The sequence below is a fragment of the Aplidium turbinatum genome, chromosome 6, assembly GCF_918807975.1.
Source record: "Aplidium turbinatum chromosome 6, kaAplTurb1.1, whole genome shotgun sequence".
Lineage (NCBI taxonomy): Eukaryota > Metazoa > Chordata > Ascidiacea > Aplousobranchia > Polyclinidae > Aplidium > Aplidium turbinatum.
The window spans coordinates 12,776,672-12,803,364 of NC_137477.1; the positions used below are offsets into that span (position 1 = coordinate 12,776,672).

Sequence of the window (26,693 nt, forward strand, 5' to 3'; positions counted from 1 at the left end):
ATATTGCGTTGTTGTGTAGAGAAAATGTGGTGTTTTTGGCTGCGGAAGCGCGAGCCGATGTGGGAATAAATTGTTGCCGGTTCCGGACTGTGGTTTAAACCAGTTATGTGCCGCGTGTTTAAACTTGCAAATATCATTACTTTGATGGCTTGTTTAGCCGTTTTTTTTTCTTGAATAACTTGTTCTTGGGTTGGTTTGACACAACAATTCGACTACTTTCAGATAGTTTTAATAACAACTGAGGTGAAAAATGGAACACATGGTGATCTGACCTATTGCAGGCTATGTGTCAGTAATTAACCTCTTTGTTGCTTACATTACGCGTCCATTTAAAAACGTCGACAACTTATTGGCAGAGGTGCCCTTCAAAAGCAGAGCTTAATACAGTTAGTTGTCTATTTTTTTATCTACACTTTCAGCTACGGTACAACTTAAAATTTGTACAAGAATGACATCATACAGCGTCTGAATTGATCCAGAATTGGGCTACACTAAGCCAGCCTACCAACCAAAACAATTAGACCAAGTGAATTTCAAAACATTTTTTCTCAAATCATTGATTATGATAAAGACATTGCCCAAATGAGACAGTCCTTTACTAAGCCCTTTTAAAGTAACAAATAGTTAAGACTGCAAGTCGCTTAAGATTGTTAGTTATAAGGCTGAGTCTTCAAATTATTCAACATAAAAATACGCATTTTTTATTATATTTTTTTTGTTAAACGTAATGTAATGCAAAATAACCAAAAAATAGCAACCTATTTTGAGCCGGGGCTACCTCTACCTCGTATTAAGGTGAATGCTAGTATTGTTCAAAAGGTTCAAAAGAAACACATGACACAAAGTTTGTGGCTTGGAGAAACTTTAGTTGCCGTGCAAAACACTGCTTCTGTTAAAATAATGACTGCCGCCAAAGCAGCGCCTATAAATTTCAAGAAAGCGAATTTGTAACGCCACAATATATTCAATGTTAGCAACAGTGCAATAAAAACTTACGTATGAACCACACTAGAAATAAGCCAAAATTTTCTTCCGTGTGAGCCACCCACCTTTATGTTCTTGTGTTGGAGTTAGCCTAGATACCGTTATCAATGACAGCTGACATAACACAACTCAATAAATCAAAAACTAACTTGACAATGCAATCGATTCATAGTATTTCGAAACTTCGACTGATATTCAGTTTGATCGAAATTTATGCATGTCACCTAAATGTAAAAAAAATTTGAAAGTGAATTTTGCAACAAAAAACGCAGTTAATACGTTTGTTCTTAAAAAAACTTAATTGCTACTCAACTGTTCTAGATGAGCGGAGAAAAAAGCGGATCCAACGAGATTTCACGCCTTGGGTCTATTTCGTCATAGGACTACAATAGTTTTGACTTTGCTCTGTTGGGCAAATATACATCTTCAATTCTGATACAACTAAATTTGAAAAACACATACAAGCTTGTGGAATGAAAGGTTAGGTTTTCAATCTCACAATTCCTTGACCCTTCAGTATAACTGACATCAGTAGAAAAATATTCAAAGCAATTGCAAATTATCTTCAAACGTATTTCACTTGGTGGTCGTTGTCACAATTCTGCTGGTGTGCATGATATCAAAGCTTTGGCTTCGTACACCAACATAAAGTACGTAAAAACGTATTTTTACGTCAAATAGATGTACAATAGCCATTCAGCTAACAAGCGTCATTTTACATGGTTATGCAAACCGAGTCTCAATCTGGAAGCCATGGCTCCAACTTCACAAACTACGACAGTATACACAAAAATAACATTTTAGACAATTTTTAATGCAAATTGTTACGCAGTGTTTCATCTCTACCCAAAACGTTGGGCTTGTTATTGGTAGAATTAAAGCAACAGTTGAAAAAAGTAGAAAACCTTTGCTAGAACCCACTAAGCGTTGTTATTCACAAGGTAGTAAAAAGCTCATGAAAAAATTCACATATTCTTCGAAACACAAAAAAACAACGATAAAATTGATCTGATCAAGAACTGCTACATGGTGCACGAGTGGTGATTCAAACTTCTCTCATCTCGTTTCCCCCCCAATATTTTTTCCTTTGAAAGATTTAATCTCACTTGGTATTTCACGGATAAAATTTATTCAGTTGCCCCACACTGACGTTCAGGTTACCATAAGCCCAAGCTGGGAAAACACATTTTCTTTTACCACTGATTCTAAGTCTGTAGACGTTAACTCGTTTTACAAAAGCGAATTTTTCCAGCTGGGTAGAGTGATGTATTTTACCTTGAATTTGATAACATCCGGATTACATAAAAACCCTCTGCAATGGTGCTTGCTAGGCCAGAAATGCTTGCTAGATGGATGATGGTGCTTGCTAGACCACTTCTCCAATCCGCGGAATTTGCCATAAAGGCTTTTTGCGTTTTTTTTATTTATTTTTATTGTATTTTAGAATAGTGAAGTGAGCATCATAAAACGTTAATATAATGCATCTTAGATCTTCATAAAACTTCACATCGTCTGAAGCTGGAAGCAAACATACGAAAATTCGAAAGTGTCAAACAGTGTGGTTTCAAAAGCGGTCGTGTGGTGTTAAGAGGCGTACGCAGAAACAGTCCATTGTGTCTTTACGGTATAAGCATTTTGCATGCCCCACTGACGCATCTCATTCAGCGAAACTAATGATATACAACGTAGAACCGCTTGATTCCCAGAAGATGCATACAGGTGTTATGTGGGAATTACCGGTACTGCTCAATGTGCTACAAACAAGATGCATGGACCCTCGCAACGCAATCGTGGCCACAGCTACAGACTCTAAACTTCTCCCTCCTTCGTCACACGTTATATCATGGGACGAAAATCCATTGGAAAACATTTGAAAATCATCCATACACTATTTCTCAATGCATCAAAAGTTGCATCACATGTTATAACATGGACAAAACTCCATTGAAAAGGTGTAGTGGGAGGCAATAACTGCTTTCATAGCTTACAAATAATAAGAATAAAAGTCCCAGAAACCGCAATTGTAAGAAACCGTTTTGAAATGGAGTTGGCTGATGACAAGAATCTTTCTCAAAAAATAGTAATCGTGAAACGAAATGTAATTGACATGCTTCCTTCTAACAATGCATTCTAGTTGAAAGCAGAAGATAAACCAAAGGCTGAGTTAAGATAATGTGTAGATGTCACATATTAAGATCCCTGACGAACACCTCTTCCTTTGGAAGCAACACAAACTAAAACTCGTCCGCAAAAATCATCATGTCGCAGTTAATTAACATTAAAAAGACATAAACTTCTTCAAGCAACCCTAGAAAGACACAGCTTGTCCGAACCTTCTTCGACATCCAATGATTTTTGCCAATCAAGTCGTCGAAAAGTCATGAGCAATTGCACATGGAAACAGTGACGTTTATACCTAAGTTGCCTTTGTCTGCAAACATGTGAGCGATTGCTGAGTCGAAGACCAAGCAGTCGCTGGTCATGATCGCAGACGCGACACCTTCATGAATTGATCGCGGTGTAGCTTCCCAAGTAAGACGGCGCTTGGGGCCGTTTAGTTCCAATCTGAAACAAAAAATTAAAATTAACAAAGCCTGACACAATCCGATTTGCGTTTGGGCTAGAGCGATGCTTCAGCGTCGTCAGTGCATTGGAGTTGAATGGCAAACCAGTATCAAAAGTAAAACCTGGGGTTATGTCTCGACCAACATACCGAAAAGAATGTAAAGACTGCGCCTAACTGTCGTGTTTGCTTTTCGACAATTTTCAAGATATCTTTATTAACAATTGATTTTAGCATACCAATAACATTGGCTTGCAAACGGAAAGAAGGATGCGGTATCATGTTGTTAGTTTGTTACTAATTTGTAGCCATGTTAAAATTATCAAGATTCTTACAAAAGTCTTAAAAAGGCAGATGCGAATTGAAACCTTTACACTGTAAGTACAGAAAATGCAAGGGTGTTGAGGAGTCAGCAGTCGCAAGATCACTTCCTGCAGACAGTTTGAATTGAGAAAGTGAGCTTCGCATAATATGCATCTTTCTCAGCAAAAAGAACGATCTAGACAGTAAAAATAAAGAACCAAACAATAGAAAAATAAATGCACCATAATGCATTTACCTGTAAGCGAAATTCGATGCTTGCTTTCTTGTGCCAATTAATTGGACAATGGCAAAAAATTGTTGATAACCAGCGAGCTTTTCTTGTTTTTCTAAGACCAGCATGAAATGATGGCCGAAGCAAGATTGCATCATCACCCAATCAACAGCTCCAGGTAAATTAATATCAGTGGCAAGAAACACAATATCTTCACCCTGTTGGTACAAATGTAACATTTCTCAAAATTGAGCATAAAGGAATAAAATGATTAATAAAATATGCTGTGCTGTCGCAACCAATAATGCACTGCAATCGAACGGTCAAAACCTGACACCAAAATGGCCCAGCCGACAAAATAAGGCATTATCAAAATTGTCAGTCCAACGGCAAAGTGACAACAACACAACACCAATCCGGTTAGGGCCAAAGTCACACCGATATGTTGTTATATGTGTTCAGAAGGTCATCAACATCCCGTCATTTCTGCCAAATGCTGCTGAATACACTTTAAGTTAAGACAAAGTTAAAAGAAAAGTTGCTCTGGTTACTGGCTAAGATGCTGAAATTGTTGCACATGCACTCGTACCGTAACGACCTACATTGATATATACACATTACACAGACCTTGCCAACGTGTGACTGCGAACCAATATTAATGACTGGAGGCCAATGCGGTTCTGATTTTGAACTGAAGGCTAAATGCACATTGCACATTGTGCCTCTTGAAAATGATAGCTTTGATAATCCAAATTGGCAACGTGCGATCACTGAACCTCAAATCACTGCAAAACTCCTAATTTTACCTAATATATAATTGACAAATTGTTCTGTTGCAAAGTGCTCTTTGGATTTCCAACACAATGTGCCGAAATCTAGTCCAATACTTGCATGAAGAAATAAGAAGATGTGGGGATTTTTAAAGTCATTCAGGCCCCGATCGAACGAAAATGGAAGATGCCATACTCGAGTTTCACCCTTGTTCAGGATTATCAGTGGTGCATATTCATGTGTCTTGAGTGGGAATCCAACTTCTGAACTTGATGTAGAACATCCTCAAGTAAAGGACAAGTCAAATAACACAAAAACTATACTAATTCAGTAATCAACATAAAACGAGTCTGACTGCCGTCAAGTGGAGAAGATCGGCCTCCAGTAAAATTTGAAGCTTGCACGTTGGTATAGCCTGTGTCCATATTCCCTGAATGTACTGTCTGTCTGTCTACTGTTGTCCAGCAATATACATTTCTACTGCATTGAAAGGTCATTGCAGGAAATTAAATAGTATATATTTATATATATATCATACCATACCTGTAAATTAGTAATTGATTTATGTGCTGTCATTAGATGTGGCATAACTGCATCCAGAGTTCCCTGCCACTTGCAAGATGCACCGGGACATGGGCAGGAATATGGTCGAAATTCACAAGTTTCTTCATGTTCTTGCTTTTGTGTATAACGCAAGGTAACTTCACAGCCAGACGATACATATTTGCAAGGAAAGTCGACGGTCACTGCCACCTGTCAATTTATATAGATTAAAGTAGATTACAGCAAGTTTGACAATTTTCAAAATTCACAAATATACAGAAAACTTCAGTTAATTTGAAATTTTGACTAATGAGAATAAAATCATATTCTCATATATTCCAGAAATAAATTAACCTTGTTATATATATATTAGCCTATATAAGAATCCAGATTTGCCTCTTCACCATCTTTGTTTAATTAACGAATATAGATACTGTATATTTAACGAACGACGAACGTGATTACTACTAGTAATAACGATTATATACTATCTAACAATAATCATTGCTTACCTTTTCCATTCCAAGATTCCGAATGTTACCCAAAGCCCCTCGACATGTAGGGCAGCATGTCAGCTTTGGTCTACAACTACCACAGACCAAATGGCCACTTTGGCATTGCAAAATAGGTGGAAGTACATAATCAAAGCAAACAGGGCATTCAAATAAACTTGCAAGATCACTCCCCGCTGACACAAGACTTGCACCAGAAACTTCCATTGGTCTAAGCAAATGAACAAAAACTTTGATCACTGAATACAAAGTGCTTAACAGAGCAATCATAATGACACTGATGGTGATCACATCTAGACAAATTCTTTATCAGTATAGCAAAAACTGTCAAGGAAAGGTTTGAGAGATGGTTAACGAAGACAACCATGTGTGTTGAGGCAATCGTATAAAAGCTGAATTGAAATATATATACAGTAGAACTTGGATAACTCGTCTTCGGAAAACTTGTCAGTTTGCCCAAGTCGTCAATGATTGCCAGGTCCCGGCAGAAAGCCTAAGCTTATCTTTTGTACACAATCAAGTTCGGTTTAGTGGTCATCGCATAATTCGTCAATTCGATTATGTCGCCACTGTTTTTCTTCCCCTGGGACGTAAAATTTGTCTAAGTTGTCATCCACCCAAATGCTGACATGGCATTTACAGACTCTTTCGAGAAGAAATTATATATTGCGCTAAGTGGTGAGATTTGCAAGCTCACTATCAAAAATGCATAGCTACTTGGTTGACAAAACACTTGCAAGCAAAACGCAGTCAAAAATATGTGTGTTCTTCAGTTAAGCTGTTAAGTGCGTTATTACTGTACTGTACTTTATTGTGTACCTTAATTAAATTCTTTTCTCGCTTTCCTCTTTGTCTCACTTTAACACTATCGCATTTAATTAGGTTGCGAAGCACCATGAAATTAATGCGACGCAAAACAAAGGCAAAATTTGGCTGTTTGCATTGGTCGTTAGTTTGCGTAAGTTGTCACTTTTTCTGTTCCCCCTGGAGTGACGAGTTATCCAAGTTCTACTGTATAATATTGCAAATGTAGAAGAAAACACCAAAAAAACTTGAAATTAACCTACCAATGGTTTTCAAATTTAATTTACTTTTCACAAAATAACTCACCTATCTGTATTCACAGCAGATGCGAAGTCTGCAGCAGCTTTTTGATGACTCATCATATATTAAATTGAAATGACAATAAAATGCTAGTCGTTGATAACATAATTTTACTTAACATAAACATTTCAGATAACAAAAGTTCTATAACACAATTTTTGTGAGATACATTTATGTAAGGTGTAGAATGAGTAGAAAATTTTATTGTTATAGTTACCACAGTTAATTAGAAACAAATGACAACGAACGCAACCTTTTAACAGTTTGTTTTTTGCAAAGATCAAGAAAAAATACCACAGTGGTTAATCTTACCATTATAGGTATTGTGAATATAGCATAGCGTCTGCGGCTATATTCGGAAAATTAAGATAACTCAGACGTACATACTAACGTGCATGATTAGGCAGATTAGTGATTATGGTACTAAAGCAGAAGAATCAGTTTAAAATGTGGCACGGTCGCAACACCCTATACATCAATTGGCAGTTTTATGGATTGCTATTCTAACCAATAAAATATGCTGCTGCCACAATACACAGTTGCACTAACTAAATTTGTAGAGTTGGGCTAGCACATAGAGATATTTTTTCCTAAAAAAAGAACACAAAACATAGCCTATTATTCAGACAAACAAGCATGAGTAGGCTAAGCCATGCATATTGCATAACTTTATCAGAAAACTTCATGCCATGAAAACAAACGCAACTTTTGAGCCTGTCCCCGGTATCACTTTTCGTTGCAATCTCTAGCTTATTAACAGCCTTTTTCAACTTTTCCATTTTCCAAATTCTGCACTAGTGTTGCAGCAGCATTTTTCTAGTCAAATAGATAGCCCTTTGTAAGGGATTGCATTACAGGCGGACAAAAGTAGGAAGGAAACGGACAAAATATGTTTCGGGAGAGCGTTTACTTTGTTTCTTGCAGCTTTGATCGACAGATGTCGTCCTTGGGTCCTCGTATGAGCATCTGGGGTCGAGGGTCTATCCTTTTACCACCCTGGATTCACGATGTTCCCGGCCTACACTGGATTTATGCTAGAGAACAACCAGTTTTTTGTTTCATTATCCAAGACACGCAGACCTTCCACTCCATTAGGCGGACGGAAGATATTGCAGCCGTTGACGACGTCGTCTGCCGTCTGTTCCTCAGCAGCACACTCACAAGAGGAGAAAGAGACCATTCTCCAATCTCCATTGGTGCATGATTGAGCGGAAAAGCACGACGCCGGTACGGTGATGGTTGAGGTGAACCCACGCCTGCCTTGGTAGCGTCAGGCCGGTAGAACGGGTATCGGCATTGATTGATTGATTGAATCTTTATCCTCGGACTGGAAAAGCTTCTTGGAGAGCTTAATCCTGGCAGTTTCGCATACTTGTAGAGGCTTTGAATCACTGACGCAGGCCCGGTCACCGAGATTGACAGAGTGAAGTTTCCGATTGTTGAAGTCTTGTTGCCGGGGAACTATTCCATCCATTAGATGCCGCTGAATGGAGAGCAGTCCTTAACGTGCTTTGCTCAAGCGCACACCCCGAGAGTCGAACCAGCGCCGCTTGATCTTGAGGCTTCTTCGTTCCAGAAGTGACGCGCTAACCAATTGAGCTATCGGGGCATTGGAAATGAATGAGTGGAGTCTGGTGGTGCTTGACTTCCATTCAGAATTCATTATTTGTCTGCCCAATTAGCCGCAGAGATAGTCTTGTTCGTCAGCTTCATTAAGCAGAAGTTGAAGGGCTGGCACGAATGGGTGTCTTGAATTCAGTCGACCTGGGTGCTCGTTTAAGGGATCAGAGACCGTAGACCAGGTAGTTTGGCTCCAATGCCCGTTGAGGGGAGACAGAGTGGATTCTTCTCGACGAAACGCAACAGGTTGGATGCTAGCAGGAATAAGAAGATTATCCAATTGTGTGGGAAGCAAGCATCCAGTCACAGTGCGCAGAGCGCTGTTTCGATGTTGATGCCAGTGGCAGTGTCGATGTTGTGGCAGTGAGCACTGCGGCACCAGACAGATGCACAGTAGGCTATGCTTCTCTGCTGAAGAGTGAACAAGGGCTAGTAGGGCTGCTATTGGTTACGTAGGCTACAGGGTTGCAAGTATCGGTTCCAAATCGCTATTCGAAAGCGCTATTCTCTACTTTTTCAATATCGATCACGTCATAGTCTTTTCTTTTTTTCGCCAATATCGTTTATGGTTTTTCTTTACTTTTTTTTTATGTGAATCGATATTCTTTATTCGATTGTTTTGCGACTTTTTTCAAGCCTTTAATTCGACTTATTACGACGAACAAAGATATCATAGCATATTTTGACGCTTGATTGATTGATTGAATCTTTATCCTCGAACTGGGAAAGCTTCTTGGAGAGCTTAATCCTGGCAGTTTCGCATACTTGTAAAGGCTTTGAATCACTGACGCAGGCCCGGTCACCGAGATTGACAGAGTGAAGTTTCCGATTGTTAAAGTCTTGTTGCCGGGGAACTATTCCATCCGTTAGATGCCGCTGAATGGAGAGCAGTCCTTAACATGCGTTGCTCAAACGCACACCCCGAGAGTCAAACCAGCCCCGCTTGATCTTGAAGCTTCTTCGTTCCAGAAGTGACGCGCTAACCAATTGAGCTATCGGGGCATTGGAGATGAATGAGTGGAGTCTGGTGGTGCTTGACTTCCATTCAGAATTCATTATTTGTCTGCCCAATTAGCCGCAGAGATATCTTGTTCGTCAGCTTCATTAAGCAGAAGTTGAAGGGCTGGCACGAATGGGTGTCTTCATTTCAGTCGACCTGGGTGCTCATTCATGCTCAAACGATAATTGAACAATACCGAGTTGTAAGAATAAGCATTTTGTTTGAAGTTATGCATGATTGAGCAGAAAGGGAACACTGGTAGGCAGTATAAAATCAGTTACTTGATTTGTATTTGTTTAAATTGTGTTTAATATCGATTAGCCTATTCTTTATTCTCTACTTTTTTGGAGGCTATCGAAATCGGATATTTCTCTACTTTTTTGGGAGGCTATCGAAATCGGATAGGATAGGATAGGACGGAAAAATGATTTTCGACCGAGATCTGGTGACGCGAAGATGGGAAGAGTATATTAGCGACCTGTATGGAGATGAGTGAGGAAATATTCCTGCTATTAATAATGAAGAAGGTGAACCAATACTGGAATCTGAATTTGATGAAGCCATAAATGAATTGAAAAGCCATAAAGCTCCTGGTGAAGATCGAATAACAACGGAATTGATAAGAGCTCTGGATTGTGAAGGACTAAAACATAGCCTATTTATAACTTATGTAATAACATCTACATGAATGGTCACATACCACTAGAAATGAATGAATCCATTCTTGTCAAACTGCCGAAGAAGCCAAAAGCCACACACTGTAGCCTACAGAATTTAGAACCCTTAGTCTGATAAGTCATATACTAAAAATTTTGCTGAGAGTTGTTCTCAGAAGAAATAGAAAAATCATCGAAAATGAAATTAATGAAACTCAAAGTGGTTTTTATGCCGGGAAAGGGAACACGAGAAGGAATTTTCAATATGAGAACTATATGTGAACGTTACAACCAAATCAATAAAGATGTTTATACCTGCTTTATAGACTATGAAAAGGCCTTTGACCGAGTTAAACACGAAACATTGATGCAATGTTTGACTGATATAGGTTTAAATGGAAAAGATCTGCGACTGATAGCTAATCTATATTGGACGCAAAAGGCGTTTATTCAGATGGAAGATGGTTTATCTGGTGCAATGGACATAAAACGTGGAGTTCGCCAGGGATGTATACTATCTCCATGTCTATTCAACCTGTATACTGAAATGATTTTCAGACAGATTGATGGAATGGAGGGTATCAACATAGGAGGTACTGAGGTAGCCTATGAATATATCCAACCTACGGTATGCAGACGATACTGTTTTATTGGCGGAATCAGCAGAAGCTCTCCAAACAATAATAGAAAAAGTGAACAATATTGGAAAGGAATACAACATGAAAATCAACTCAAACAAGACGAAAATGATGATTAGTACAAGAAAAGAAAATGTACCAAGTGTAAATATTACTATTGATGGAATGCTGGTCGATCAAGTCAAAAGCTTTACCTATCTGGGACACACAATAACTGAAAATGGCAGATGCGATACGGAAATATTGAGACGAATAGAAATAGCAAGAAACAACTTCGTAAAAATGAAAAAGACATCAACAACACGCAAAATTAACATCAACACTCGAAAACGAATTATGAAATGCTATATATGGACTACGTTACTTTACAATGCAGAAACATGGACACTATCATCACAAATGGTTAAACGACTTGAGGCATTTGAAATGTGGATTTATAGAAGAATGCTTAAAATTTTATGGAAGGATAAAATCACAAACAAAGATGTACTATCCAGAATACAAACCAACATGGAAATTCTACAAACAATTAAATCAAGAAAATTGAAATATTTTGGCCACATGATTCACAATAATTCTATTCAAAGACAACTACCGTAAACTGGGGATACTTTGAACGATTTTCGTCTTTTTTATATCGTAAAATTTTAAACTCTGAACCAATCGTCCTGATATTGCAATATATTAGGGGCTACATATACCCCTATTGACATGTGCACAGAATGTTAAAAAAATTTTGCACAAATTACCTTTTTTTGAAATTATGTGGTGTTCAAAGTTTCACGAGATTTTGGGGTTACTTTGAACCGGCACTAAATTCCTTTCTGTGTTCAATATTGTTTTGCGTATCACACTGCTTTGAACAGAAAATTGTATTTTAAACACACAAGTCAACGAATATGTAGGCTACACACAACAGTCAGTTTATGATATTTAACCTTATCTGGGGGGTATTTGAGACAAGGGTAAGGATTCCTCCAAATAGTATTCAAGGTTTATTGTCTCCATTCTTTTTCAAGGTCAGAGAATCGGAACAGGCCACGATTGTTACCAGGAATAGCCTCAAAGTTACGTTTCAAAACGTCTTTCCATTCATAATCGATTTCATCTTTGAACGTTGGCCAATTCCATCCTGCGTTTTTGCAATTCCTTAGTAGCCTATGGAGGGTTGGTTTTTGAATCTTTATCCTCGGACTGACAAAGCCTTGAAGGTTATTCCTGGTAGTTTTGCATATCTGTGGAGGATCTAGACGCAGAGCCGGTTACCGAGATTGGCAGAGTGCAGTTTTCCGATTGTTGAAGTCTTTTTGCCAGGGAATTATTTGTCATTTTGTTCATCAGAAACTTGCTCCAACTTCCAGATCATTTTCATCGCAGTTGGATAGACTTGCATCACTCATTATCTCTTCATCATCTTCGTTTCTTTCCTCACTTGCGATAAAAGCCTCATCTCTTGGCACACATTTTTTCTTACTGTTTGGAACACTTACTTCTGGATCACGTACATCTTCATTGCGAATGCTTTTACCCGGTTCCACAGCCATTTTTCTTCTTCAAAAATACAGTTCAAAGTAACCCCATCAGTAAAATAAACGCTTAGCAAGCCAGAAAACCTTGATTTTCGAAAAAACTGCGAATAATACAAAAAAATCCGTTTAGATCTAAGATCTTGATGATATTTCCAACATCTGGTTAAAAAACTGAGCTGAAATACCATCAAGCGGCTGAGAACCAGATAGAAGTTGGAACACAACACTTGACCATGCCGTTTTGCTAGAATCACTGATTTATGAAATTGTGCACTGGAGCGTGAAGTAAATTAAGTCTCGAACCAAATTTCCAGACTTAATCGAAACTAATTTTACCATGGACTACGAAAAAGTGACTTTTAACCCGAAATTCCGCTTTATTAGAGAGTTATTAACAAAACTATTACCCTGTCAACTAATTTTGGGGAACTGTTCAAAGTTTACCCCCGTTTCAAAGTATCCCCATTTTACGGTACTAGAAGGAAAAATGAAAGGCAAACGAAATAGAGGCAGACCACCAAGAATTTGGACTAATTATATTGAAGACTGGTCAGGACTTATAGTTACAAAACTGCAGTACAAGAATCTCACAACAGAGAAACTTGGCGTATCATTGCCTCCAACCCTCGACGAGAGGAAGGAACTTAATGATGATGATCGAAATCGGATATTTCTCTACTTTTTTGTTTGACTATCAATATCGATTTATCCCCTACTTTTTTCAATATCGACTTGCAACCCTGGTTACGTAGTCTAAAGTGTCCGCCCTCGCTCCCCAGCTAGAATCTACCAGGTGCTTGAGTAGAGAGCAAAACGCGAGATGAAAGTTTCTTGCGCATTGACTATCAAGGCTTTTTCTGTCAGAGGATAGAGATTCAAAAACCAAACCGAACTCAAATAATTCGCACAGCAAGGATGGTAACTAAAGGTATCAGTAAAGTCAGCTGCCGACAAACGTGAAAGGATTAGGCTACTATCATTAAAGTTTTTTTTTATAGACTAGTATATAGGCTACACATCCATTCCCCACCTTTACCAACAGGCTAGGATTTTCACGGCAAGTTTCAGTTTATAAGTTAGCCTACCTCCGCCAACACTGAAAGTTATCAATTTAATTATTGATTAACTGGTCTTTTTGAATGAGTTTTCTTCTTTGTATGAACCTTCTTCGCCACTCTAAGGGTTGAGTGGCTCTGCCTTTTACCACTCTTGAGCAGTGGCGGCCACTAGGTCTAGACGTTTAGGCAGATGTCGAGCAGCCACTGAATTGATTCGTTATCCAGTTCACGCACACCATTTGGCGCATTGTAGGCTAGGAATGGCGCAGTTGCAGATGGTGTGGTCTGAGGTTTCTTCCTCCCTGACACACTTACAGATTGAGGATGCTGGAGCCATCTCCCATTTGTGCATGTTGGAGCAGAATAGTCCGACGCTAGTGCGTAAGCGGTTGACGATAACCCTAACCCAGGCCTTCATTGGCAAAAGCATTCCGGTTGGGTGACGGCCGTATCGGAGATAAAATTTTGGAGTCTTGAAGAGATCTTCTTCAACTCTGAGCTCGATTGAGTGAGCAGTGTTTATAGTTTGGAATATTGTATTATTTTGCTTTTCCTTAATCCACTGCTGAATAAATCATGCATGTCCAACATCGCCGGTTTGGTGAATGAAATGGGATTGAACGAGCAAAGCAAGTGAAAGTATTTTGCAATATGAAAAAAATGCTTATGATTAGGCCTACAAATTAAATGTTACATTAAAAATCACAAGCCTAAAAACGCTGCGCAAACTAAATGCGTAGGCCCCTACACGGAGGTGAACCCCCAGTCAGGAAGTTAAAAAACAGTAAATAACTTAGGCTATACGGCCTTGCATGATTTAAGCTATTGAATATGGAGCTACTGTTTTTTTTTTGTTTTGTTTTTTAAACAGCCAAAAAACATTAAATAGAATAGAGTGATTGGATTTCATAACAGCCGTCCCCCTCCCCTCGACCGACGGCAATAAGATAAAGAAATTTTCTTCTACAATTAACATATTTCGCCAGCCTCTACAGCTCAGTCGGTAATTTTGCTAATTTAGCGAATTGTAACTTAGGCACATTAAAAATATTACGCTCTTCATTTGTAAATTGCAAGTAACCTGAGCTAATTTTCCTATTCTGATACTGTCCTTTAAAATAAAACAAACCTTAAAACTAACGATGACATGGACGTGGTAACACTCGCAAAACGCGAACGCAGGAATAGTGTCATTGTCTGCGGTTAATTTATTTGAGTAAGTTGCCCGCTTAATGGCGTGCTCGAGCAATATCCTGAGTGACTTATGAGATAGTCCTACGGCGGTTTTGAGTTTATTATCGCAGTACAAAGGTTCGTAGCCTATTACTCTTATTTCTCAACCTTAGATAAACGATATTATTTTGATAGGAAATGTAATGTCAACAGGTCACCCTAAACAGCCAAAAAACACCAGCACTCGCCCCTACTATCACTGTCACCAATAACTGCCTGGAGTTGGACAGCCTATAGCAGTGTTTCTCAACCTTTTTTGGCCCAACGCCCCCTTTATGAACTGGCAAAATTTTACCGCCCCCCCCCTCCCCAAACAAAAACGATTAATTATGAAAAGCAAACATAAAACAAGAAATATTATTAATAACTTACTACAAAAAGTGCTCAATGCCAAGCAAAAAGCCAAGGAGAGCGAATTACATCAAATAGGCTAGTTAGTTAGGCTACCAGTCTCTAAAACCCTTACAGTCTGTTTTACCCTAAAAGGGGGATTATCAGAAGGTCCTTATTCCAGTAGAATGCTATTTCTATTAGAATAAAGACCTTTAGATGATCCCCTTTTAGGGTGAAACAGGCTGTAACGGTTTTAGAGACTGTTAGGCTAACTAGGCTATATTTGATGAAAAGCAAATATATATTTGCGAGCATGAAAACAGTATAGGCCTACTGGTAGCCAATGTGAACCTTGCGCTTGGTGAGAAAGTGCCAGTTTCTTCACATCCGATGTAAAGCCAGTGAGAAACAATCAAAGATCACCTCTTACGGATATGTCAAGTGGGTTTCGCTTTTCGCTGTTTTTTTTATGTAGCAGAACAACACAGCTGAATCCCTTTTCCACCAGGTATGAGGTAGGAAATGCTACTACAAAGATACGAGCTCTTTGACGAAATCGTTACGCTGGACGGTAGATGGGTTAAACCAGAATGCCCCCTAGTAATCAAAGCGCCCCCTTTAATCCGAAGTAATCATAACGCCCTCCTGCAAAATCAAAACGCCTCCTGGGGGGCGGTACCGCCCCCGTTGAAAACCACTGGCCTATAGGCTAATAACAGTAATAGCCTACAGTAACCTCATGACTAGGGCAACCAATTTTTTGACCTAAAAACTTGAAATTTTGACTTTATAATTTACAAATTTTGACCTAATTTTGACCAATAGCTTTCTGCGTTTGCAACTTAAACGTGAAATACAAAGCACATTAGAAATCAAACCGTTAGGTAAGGATATCTTCTTTTTCTTATGAAATATGAGAAAAATGTGGAAGACTCAACGACACCACAGCTAACGAACATGTAATGAAAGTCACTCGAAAAACTGCAAAAGATAAATATGGAGTGTCTTTAAATATCCCGAAATTACTGAAAGGGCTCTGCACTATTATACTTCAACATCAAGTAATGTTTCACATTATCGCGTTTGAAGTTCCTGTCTCTCGCCAAAATTTTTCCTAAAATAGAGAAGCTTCTCTCTACTGATACAGAAGTTGCTTGGGAGTTCCTCAACAGGCTATAAAAATGTGGTGAAATATCATCTCGTCCCATTTTCACAATGCACTTGATGTCATTCCTTGAGATTCTTGCTTGAATATATTTTCCAATTTGGCAGCCATCAACACCAAAGTTAAGGGACCTCATTTTCTGGTAAGCTTCTTGAATGGTGTATCGGCTGTCTTCCATCTTCTGAATTAAATCAAACAGTGCACTGTACTGCTCCTCTATTTCTACAAGGTTAGTAGCTAAATTGGGAGCTTTTACAGCATCTTGAGCACGCCGCAGCAAGACACCACCATCATGGAAGCCTTCCACAATATTTCCGACTTGTGTTAAACTTCTTGAATAATAGAAAGCAGCTTTCAACCAAGGGACAATCTAGTTACATTTGGCTGTGGAGGTTGGCCGATGGAAGTAAAACTAGCTCTTCTTGACCTGTTTTTAATGGTCACTGCTTTAACCCTGGCAACCAACTCATCAACAGCAGGGTAGTTGGCTAATATTCAATCGTCAGTAGTGGGCGCAACAAGATTATTACCTCAGAAATTGCAACAAATGGGTTATTACGTCAGAATAGCAACGGAAATTACAACAAAAAATCAGTACTGTATGTGTGTAGCTTTAATAAAATATCAATAGAGAGAAGAAAAACTATGTTAAAAGAAAATTTTGACCTAACCATGAATTTTGACTTTTTTTTTACTTAACAACTTTGAAACCTCACTTCGTGTCAGCCTGAAATTTAGTTTGTGGACGTTTTATAAACTTTGAACAAAGCAGAAAAATTTTGACTTTATTGACTTTTGGTTGCCCTACTCATGACAAATAATTAGCTTTTTTTTAAAAGAGCAATTTTTGTTTATTCCCTGATTCTTTGTCATTTAATATCTACACAAACTAATAGTTAATAAATGCTAATGAAATCATAAAAAATATTTCAATACCGGTACTTTGTTTGACCCCTTTTGGCAGGTTTTAAAGCAGCAATTCTTCCAGGCATAGCCTACTGCTTTTCGATGTGCCACACAAAAGCTTGATTTTTTTCTAGCTAACTCCGGCATAGGATCAGATGTTATATGTGATGAATTTTGTTGGTTGTATAGGAACATTATACATTTAATTCTTCAAAATATCCAGTATGCTTTTAGATGAATTCATATCAGATAAATTACCAGGCCATGGCGTCCCTTTGTGCGGTTTTTATCCGTGCAATCGTAAATCTTCTTTGCAGTATGGTTGCCTATGCAGGGGCGGCTTTACCTATGGCGCCGGAGCGCCGCGGCACCCCCTAAAATTCCAATTTATTTTTTTATGTCTGCATGCAAATTTCCTTTTTATGCTACACTTTAACTTGTAAATTTCAATTTCACTAACGTAAAACAATGCGTGATGTTTAGTCTCGGCAAGTAGACCTAGTCAACTAACCGCTGACAATTACGTAGCGTATTGAGACGTTTTTGCAACATTATCAGCATGAGTAGTTTAATCGTATTGTTCTTTTGCTCAATTGCATCATTGTCAGTTCACAATATTTGTTTTGCTGATAGGGCATAGGCCCGATTTCGCTTATTCTACAAAATAGAAATAGTAGACTCTTATTGCTGCAAGCGCTTTGTTCATATTTGAATTATTTTTTTATATACAATATCTTAATTGAGTACTACTAACTTGTATTAAGTACACCTAGGCCTCACCGTTTGAATGTTTTTTTTACAATGCATTTTTTTGGGCTATGTACCAGTGAGCTTCAGGCACTCTAGGTTGGTGATGTATTGAAATAGATTTGGTAGTTACCCCTTTTCATTCACTTGGAGTAATCACTGTTGTATAGCCTAAAGTTTTAGTGGAAAATACCTAAATTATCATTTCACGTTCGTTATTGCTTTTAATTGCCACGAATGGCATTATGGCATTGCCTCAACTTTACAACTGATTGTCACTTGTGGTGTTGATTTGTGATGTGGGAATGACTGGTAGCCTATCTGACTAGATAGGCAATTTTATTGATAAAAACGCAAAAAATTTTCCCAAGCCATTTGCGGCGAGGTTGTTCCATACTTCTTTGGCGCCCCCCTAAAATGTTGCCCTAAATGCGCCACTGAGCCTATGGGGACTGAATTTTGTTGCAGTATGCGTAGCTTATCTCCAGTGTCCATATTAGGCTACATTTTTAATTTGTGGTTTCGACTGAGATCTCAATATCCCCATGTACTTTGATGCATTCATACTTCCTTTAACACTAAACGATCTGCTGGGACCACGAATGGAAATAGCACCCCACACTATTATTTTTGTTGGGATTGCTTTTTTCATTCAGCCTGGTTGAAACTCTACTCTAATCCTTGTCCTTACGATTTGAACTCTGTCCAGAATAGCTCGAGATATTCATCAGAAAATATACCTCGAAAGAACGAGCATTGTTGTTGGGTTGAAATACAGCGTGTAAAATAAATACAGCGGTACTGTACCGGCTATCAATCGTGTAGCTTACTGACCGTCCAGTCACTGTCTGTACATCCCGTGCAAGACGAGATACTTTCGTTTTCTCTGTCAGCCAAAGCTTTTTTTCTGGGTCGATACGCTTTCAAACTAACTTCGCATAATTTTCTGCTGACTTTTCTGAGAACTAAGAATCCCTGACTGACTAAAACTGATTGATTTTTCTTACCTTCCTGACAAGGCCAAGCCTGGGTGAGGCTTTGCATTTTTTTTACATCTTCTAATTTTTTGGCTTATATAGCTTCACCATCTTTCATTTTCTTTTTAATTTGATCAATATTAGGCTACGAGTGGAGAAATTTTGTTTTTTGCAAGTTTGCTCTATTTTGAAGGAGTGTTCTCCAACAACACCTACATTTGTCTCTTTTTGCAAGAACTTAAGTCAGTGTTATTGCCCATTATTAAGCGTTTTAGAACAGCTGACAGTTTAGGCTATAGCCTACTGTGCAGCACAAAAATTAAAAACAACTTCCATTTTTGTACGGTATACTCGTGAATATTGTCTTTTCTATAAGAGTAAAGATGATTATTGCATAATATTATTGTATTGCAATAACCGTAGGCTATGTAGGCTACTTTTACTGTCTCATTTTAGAATTTTTGCCACAAATTTTATTTGAAAAGCAAGATGGAAAGCATGATAATTTTTCCAGTAGGCTACTGTAGTTGGGGCGAGTGATATCCAGGAAACCATGGGCTGTCAAAACCCCACCCCACAAGCCCCAGATAAAAATAATTTGTATGACTCAAAAAAGATTTTATCTTTTCCTACAAAAAATATTTTTTTATATTATTACAACGTCTTAAAACGTTGTAATAGTTCAGAATTATCGGAATTTATGTTAAATGACGTTTTCCCCCAACAATTCCTCCTTTCAATTTTTTTGTTCCTACGTCAGTGGTCGAAGGTGACCCCCACCTATTAACACTGAAAAATGTTGATCTAGTTTTTGACTAGCTGGGTGAGCAATGCGGTTTAGTTCGGAGAACTGCATTATGTTTTTTTAGTTTTTGAAAGCCACAAAAATTCACATTCCCTATATCTGCTGCTGAAAATAAGCGATTTCTACGCCATTGGTTGTAGGTTATTGAAATATGATTGAGCAAGAAAGATTTGAAACGAAGAAAGATTGCATGTTTTATCTTTGCTTTTTTTAGAAGGAGCAGGTGACCCCCTTGGATCTGCTACTGTCAATGAGCTATTGGACAATTTGTGTTAAAACAGTTTAAGCAAACAATAATAGCCTACAGGTTTTGAAGTGCTTTATTGAAATGAATGCAGTCTTGTTGCGCATGCACAGTAGGCCTACTGTATTGCAATGGCATTACATCACAAGTATAATTTATATTCAGTCGAATGACATTCCAACTTGTGAAGATAATGTTTCCGGCTAATACGCAAATGAAATAATTGGTTAATTAATGCAGTTGAAAATCAACACTTGTCGCTGAAATAGTGAAACTATTCTAACATATCAGAAGCACTATTTTTTGATACAAACGTAATAACCAACGGAAAAAATCATTGTTTTCAAACTTGCTGGGATTCAAGTTTCATTTTGTGTGATTCAAGTTTCATAAGATGTGTGGTAGCACAAACTGAGCATGCAGGAAATACTATAACCTTCGTAAGATAGCGCTTTGTTGCAATTTATATTTTGCTGACGACAGTTTCTTGAGAGTTTATTGACATGACATTTATGAAAAAAATAGCTTTCAATTTCATGCGTATAGGTTTACAAAGTATTTGGTCATAGATCATTTGTTGCGCACACCTCTTAATAAGCACACTCACACCCTGTAACTACCATGTCGGGCATCTCTGAGTAAACAACATTGCCTTCCTGGTCGTAGTACAAAAGGCTGAGTGGTGCATAACCGCTTGGTCGACAGCAAGGTCCCTGCTCGTTTACTTGGCCGGCAACTCCAGACGAAGTACCGTCTCCTGAAAGGGCTGGAAAGCATTGCCCGGCACAATACTTAGCATTGTATGATTTTGGATAAATGATCCAATCCCATCCAATTTCTCCAAAGTCAAGTGTGTAGTGGTGAAGCTTGCAGCGATTTTTCGTACTTCGAGTTGATGAAATGAAATTACTGATCTTCAAATGTGGTTTCTGCAAACACAAGCATAACGAATTTCAACTCCATTTATTTCTAAGTTATTTTTATTTTTGATTAACTTTGCATAGTCTATGAGGCAGAAGAAAAAAATCTCATATTGCTACAACTAGCTTACAATAATTAGAAATGTTACTACAACAAGCTTGTAAAAAAATCTTTCTGTAACTTATTGATAAGAGTGTCTGCCTATGAATTACTAGATATGTGTTCGAAATCCTGTCGAGTCATAGGCCTACAAGGTTCTTTCAATCTTATTTCTGCTTGACACTCAGCAAGTGTGACACTGCTTGATAGCCTACTCAGTTTGGGAACCACTGCCAATAGCCTACCATCTGCATTGTAAAACCCTGAAAGCAAAGCAAATTTGGGATTACCCAAAAACGCACATTACTATAACATTTCGGAGCCGTGGTTCCCAAGCTGCGTCTATAGAATGTTATAAGGGAGTCTGCCAATTTTTGTAAATGGGTCCGTGACTACAAAAGGGTGGAAACCCTGCTGGAAGACACAGAATGCATACACATCGCTACTTCGAAGATAGGTAAAACGACTTCAGGTATAATATACTCACAAACTTTTCTTCTTTAGAAGCTTCTCCAGTTGCTATCAGGTCAGGAAATTCTTGGGACCAAATAACAACACTGATTTTTTGCTGTGAAGAAATCAACAATTCATTTGCAATATGACTAAGAGAGATTCTTTCCCAAAATCCGATATTTGTGCTCTTCGAGAGATCCACCACATGAGCAACAAAGTTGGTAAACTGCGATCGATCGCTTTCGCCTGCACTGGTGGCATTTGATGATGATATACCCAAGGTTACGGGGGCGTTTGTTTTGGTATTGACAGGTCGTATATACACCCACAGGTTTATCATGGTCACCGCAACATTTTTCTCTCTTTTTACTTCAAAATAGAAAGAATTTTCCCCTCTCCTCTGAATATGGGCTGGATCTGAAATAAATTAATAAAATAATTATATGAACGATAATAATTATATAAACTATAATAAAACAATCTGAAGCACTTAAATAGCGTAACCGTACTAAAATACAGCAGCTCTAATAGGCCACTGAACAAAAGCTTTTATTGATTGTTTGTATCATAAATAGATAGGTGCAAGGATGAAAGACCTGAAGTGGAAGTCGAAACTCTCTGTTTGAGATCAAACCGTTTGAGATTAACAGTATTTTTTTTTAGTTTTTCATTGATGATTATGTCTATTTCAGATAGGTTATCTTCTATTTTCTTCGTCATCGCGATCTATTGATATTCGTTTGTCTGACATTAATTGCAATTATTGAAGAAGTATCTTTGTGGTGGTATAGCCGAGAAATTGCCTGTGGCCTAATGGGCAAAGAAAGTAAGATCACAAAACACGTCGTTGGTATCGAAATAAAGAAAAAAAAAATCACTTATTGCTTTGTTGTGTATAAGCTTATTTTGAGGGCTGTTGGATGTAGAAAATCCATGCTACTGTGGAGCCTTCCTCCTGTCCGCTTCTTTCCTAAGGTTTTTAACTTGTTGAACGTCTCATTTTCGCCAAGCAACAGATTTTACCGTTAACATGTCCCCTCGCTACAATTCATTTTAACCAAACTGCTTTTGCAAAATTTCATTGAGATCTGATGTAGCGGAGTTGGTCGTTGAGCTATTCAAATTAATTTTTTGGTCAAAACGAAATTTTTCACCAAGAAATTTGTATCAAAATGAAATATTCTAAAAATACTGGAGCTACAAAAGTATAATCAATAGGGCAACGGTGGCTTAGATTTACTCATAAATTTCATAGCTTTAATTATTAGTCTATGGTGCTTGTAGCGCTTATAGCAGTTAGTGACTCATTAGTCTACAGACCAACTTTCGTTTTTTTCGTAAATTAAAGTAAGCTACCACAGTGAGTCATGTTGGCTGCCCGAAATGAACCAAAATACTGTTAAACTTTAAAACACTTTTTTCGAATAGCTTTACAAATTTCCACCCCCACAAAAAATATTTGCGCGACATGTTGTTGTTGGTGATAAGAAAAAAAACAAGAATGCTATGCGGGCTAATATTTGGGTCACAATTTTTTTTATCAAAAAAGCAATCACTTTAAACATGGATCTTCATTTTAATCATTGAAACTTTGCTTCTTTTGTGGTCTTGGCAAATAAGCAAAATTTTATAACTTTGATAAAGAAAACCGGTTAAGAAAATATTTTTTTTTTAAACGTTACATTTGTTTAATTATGTACATATTAATAAAAACAAGAAACTCACTCTTTTTGGCAACGTATTTAACCGTTCGCATTGGAATATCTTCTTGTGCGTTTTGAAAGCTTGTAACATTTGCTGGTTGAGATCGCGCAATCAAATTGAGTACCCGATTGTGGCTGGAGTTCATTTCGTTGCATCTGTACGTTTCTTCAAGTTGCTGGATTGTCGTAGATGGGCTGCTGGGATGTGGTGTCGGCTCTTCTTCATTTTCTGGCTCCGAAAGATCTCCAAAGTTGAAAACACTCAAAGGTGACTGAAGGTTGTTTGAATAATGTCTACGAACTCCACCCTCCACATGAAAAGCCAGGCAAACAACAACGATGCCTGTCAGTTGAAATAGTTTTACGATTCCCATTTTCTGTCCGGTGAATTTGATAGAAATTGTTCAACCAAGAATTAGGCAGACAGCAATTTATAACTAAACTCTGTGAGCCTCTCGATTTCAAGATGCACTCTATTGTAGCAATTTGCTCTATTTATAGGCTACTTTTCCCTTTTTTTTCCTATTTAATGAACTTTGTTCTGCAAAAAAAAGAGCATTGCAGAAACTCTCTTGTCAGCAGAAACCTAGTTATTCCTTTGAAATATCACTGCAAAGTTTTCTTTAGGAAATCCTGAAGAACGTGATTAATCATTTGAACGCATTTTCGTTCAACATGCTGCTGCACTCTCAAATGGCCACGTTTATTGCTGCTTTGACAGAAAAGTTGTTGAAGTTAATTGATGACAGTCCAAAAGATGCGTCAAAGGCAGGGATATCTAAAGAATATATTCTCTAGATATCCCTGGTCAAAGGTTAAAATATAAAAAGTTAAATGTGACGTATTATAGAGAATAATTTACGTTTACCGTGACAAAATTACGGATTTTGGCTGAAACTTTTTCACTTTGCTATTTAAACTTGCAAAGTGAAACCTTTTAATTCGTTTACGATTTTCTGTAACTATTTGTGGAACGAGCTATGACGTAGAAGCTGGTAACAAAGCACAACTTACTTCGCCAACTAAGGAGTTTTCGGACACAATGGATACATCAGGATTTAATTTAATTGGCAACACGAAACAATATTTCATGTTGCTTCAACAAATTTTAAGTTTATTTTGGTTTTAATTCAAACCCTAGTGATTATAATTAGTAAAACATGAAAGAACATAACCTATGACACAAAGCTTAGGCAAAAGCACTTTTAGTTTTACGTCGCTTTCTAGTTGGTCCGTTTTCGTTCAAAAAGAAAGCATAATGAAACAAACTTGCTTAGATTTCGAAACAAAATAAACCAAAGAAAATGTGTGTCGAAACGAAATGTCTTGAGAAATCGAAATATCTTCAAACGACAGCAGTTTTACAGGAAACATGGCTGGTACTTTGGCTTATTTGGGTATTTCTGCCTGGTGGATAACTTGAGTAGCCTAAAATAGATGATTTGTGCGTAGCCTATAGCTAAGCAAGACAAAGAGCATTGTAAATGCCTTTGACACATACAGGAATAATTGTCCCTTTTAACACTAATTTAACGGTTGCAGGCATTGTAGACATTCATTTAGGCCTGTAGACGTAGAATTCATGCAAAAAAAGGAAAGGATTTGCTGGCTGGGGGTGTGCATTCTGTTTGTTTTCATAATTGTTCGAGAAGACGACATTGTTTTCATAGAAAAATATTGACAAGAACGAGAAAGTGCTGTCAAAGCATTCCATCCAACAAAGCAATCACCTGATCAATGCCCTACCAGGCTACCACCTCTCATTTTATTAAACAATGGGTCGGTCTAAACTCTAAAGAACACTATAACCCAGAGGTGGGCAAACCACGCCCCGCGGCGTGGTTTGCCACTTAGTTTTGCCTATTGGTTTGCCTATTAGTTTTTCTGATTATGTTAATTCGCTCACAGATGTAGCCTATCCTGTTTAATTTGCTCAAAGTGCGTCTGGCAAAGTGTTATCTTTGATGTGGGTTGTATTCAATTAAATAATTGAGACAAACTTTTTTATGTCTTTTATGTAATACATGTACTGTATAAAAATCTCCGTTTCTTTTGTCACTTTAAAAATAAATAAAAGATTGTGTTTTGAGTTTGACTATTTTAGATTTGACGTTTTGGCTTATAATCTTAATTATACTATACTGCGGCCCTCGAACAAACTCAGATTCTGAATGCGGCCCTCGAGATAAAAAGTTTGCCCACCCCTGCTATAACCTATTTAATCGTGTGGTCAAAATCGACCTTTCAGAAGTAGAAAGGTTAAGAAGGAAATTTTTGCAACCAATTACATTGACAAGTATTTTTCAACTTCAATTTGTTTTGCTGAAAACATGCAAATATAACTAATTTGGGTGCTCGTTCCGCATGTATCTGGCGTCCCTTTGATTTCATCACATTAGGTTTTCGAGATGAGTGCTACCAGCAGTAATGCTGTATATGGATATTTGTGAAGAATATAAAAATATCACAAGATGCACAGCGAAATCATACGTCAAAAATTCGGTTTGCACTGAACTGTGACACACGTTTGTCTTTTCTTTAGTAAAAAAAGATTTATGAAATAACACAAAAATAGTAAAAAAGAATTTGATAATTTTATTTTGCCAGTATTAAATTTTTGTGATCTTTAAGCTTCGAAAATTGACATAGCGAACAACATTTTCATGGTGAACTATTTAAGTTACCTAGATCTACACGCAATCGACGTACAAAATAATCACTGAACAATTTCGTTTTTTACTAAAAACGATACGTAACAAAGTAAAAGTTTTGGCAAGCCACAGTCTGTTTCACGGTTATCCGACTGGTTGTAAAAAATGTTTGGTGATGTTTCATCTTCAGCAAAGATTGATATTCCTCAACGTGCTTAGGTAGGCGATGAGGAGGTGTAAATTATAGCCTACATTGTTGGATGCCGAAAAAGCAATTCGGGTATTGTGGGCTACGTGGTTTAGCGTGAAAGGCGATAACGTGAAGCAGTAGGCTACTGCTTACTGGATGTTGAAAAATAATACTGCAAAGTTCTCACAGTAATTTCAGGATATTTAATGACACTGCATATTCATCTCTTACTATTTTTCTAATGACTTTTGTGCCGTGAGTGCCCGTTGGTTATCTTTGGTGTTGTTGCGCAGTTGCACTTGCACATTTTCATTTTCTTTCGTGAGGAGACATCTCAACCTAACAGCTTGATTTCTATTATGCGTTGATGATGATGATGGCGTATGAGCGATCTTTCCAGGCTAGATTGGAGGGCAGGAAATCTTCAGCCACTCGGCAGTCTCGTCGTCCAGGATTCTCAGACCATGCGCACCGTGTGGAGGCCGGTGGGTTGAACTTCGTATTTGAGCTGCAAGCGTAGGAAGCTATTGGTCAAAAATATGTCAAAACTTGTGAATTAAAAGTCAGAATTTTAATTTTTTTGGTCAATATATTGGCCGCCCTATAGTCGTAATGTAGGCTGCGATGAATTACGTGTGATGTCAATCATGGTTTAAATGTCAATCTGTTGTTTACCGAAGATATTTTACATCCACGCGTTGAAACCTGACAAAGGCGAAGTCAAAGCACAATTCAAAGATTCACCAAACCAAA

At 37.8% G+C, this 26,693-nt stretch overlaps 2 protein-coding genes across 2 annotated transcripts; both read right to left on the reverse strand.

Annotated features, from left to right (window-relative positions):
- Positions 1–223: 223 nt before the first annotated feature.
- LOC145772050 (E3 ubiquitin-protein ligase Siah1-like) lies at positions 224–7,157 on the reverse strand. The gene is made up of 5 exons (XM_082583859.1): positions 7,019–7,157; positions 5,909–6,119; positions 5,397–5,606; positions 4,107–4,300; positions 224–3,549 (listed from the first exon to the last, which is right to left on the reverse strand). The coding sequence occupies exons 1-5, from the start codon at positions 7,072–7,074 to the stop codon at positions 3,363–3,365; spliced, it is 858 nt and encodes a 285-aa protein (XP_082439985.1). The 5' UTR covers positions 7,075–7,157; the 3' UTR covers positions 224–3,362.
- A 12,826-nt stretch (positions 7,158–19,983) lies between these two features.
- LOC145772183 (growth/differentiation factor 8-like) lies at positions 19,984–23,551 on the reverse strand. The gene is made up of 3 exons (XM_082584031.1): positions 23,122–23,551; positions 21,431–21,813; positions 19,984–20,852 (listed from the first exon to the last, which is right to left on the reverse strand). The coding sequence occupies exons 1-3, from the start codon at positions 23,471–23,473 to the stop codon at positions 20,514–20,516; spliced, it is 1,074 nt and encodes a 357-aa protein (XP_082440157.1). The 5' UTR covers positions 23,474–23,551; the 3' UTR covers positions 19,984–20,513.
- Between the last annotated feature and the right edge of the window lie 3,142 nt (positions 23,552–26,693).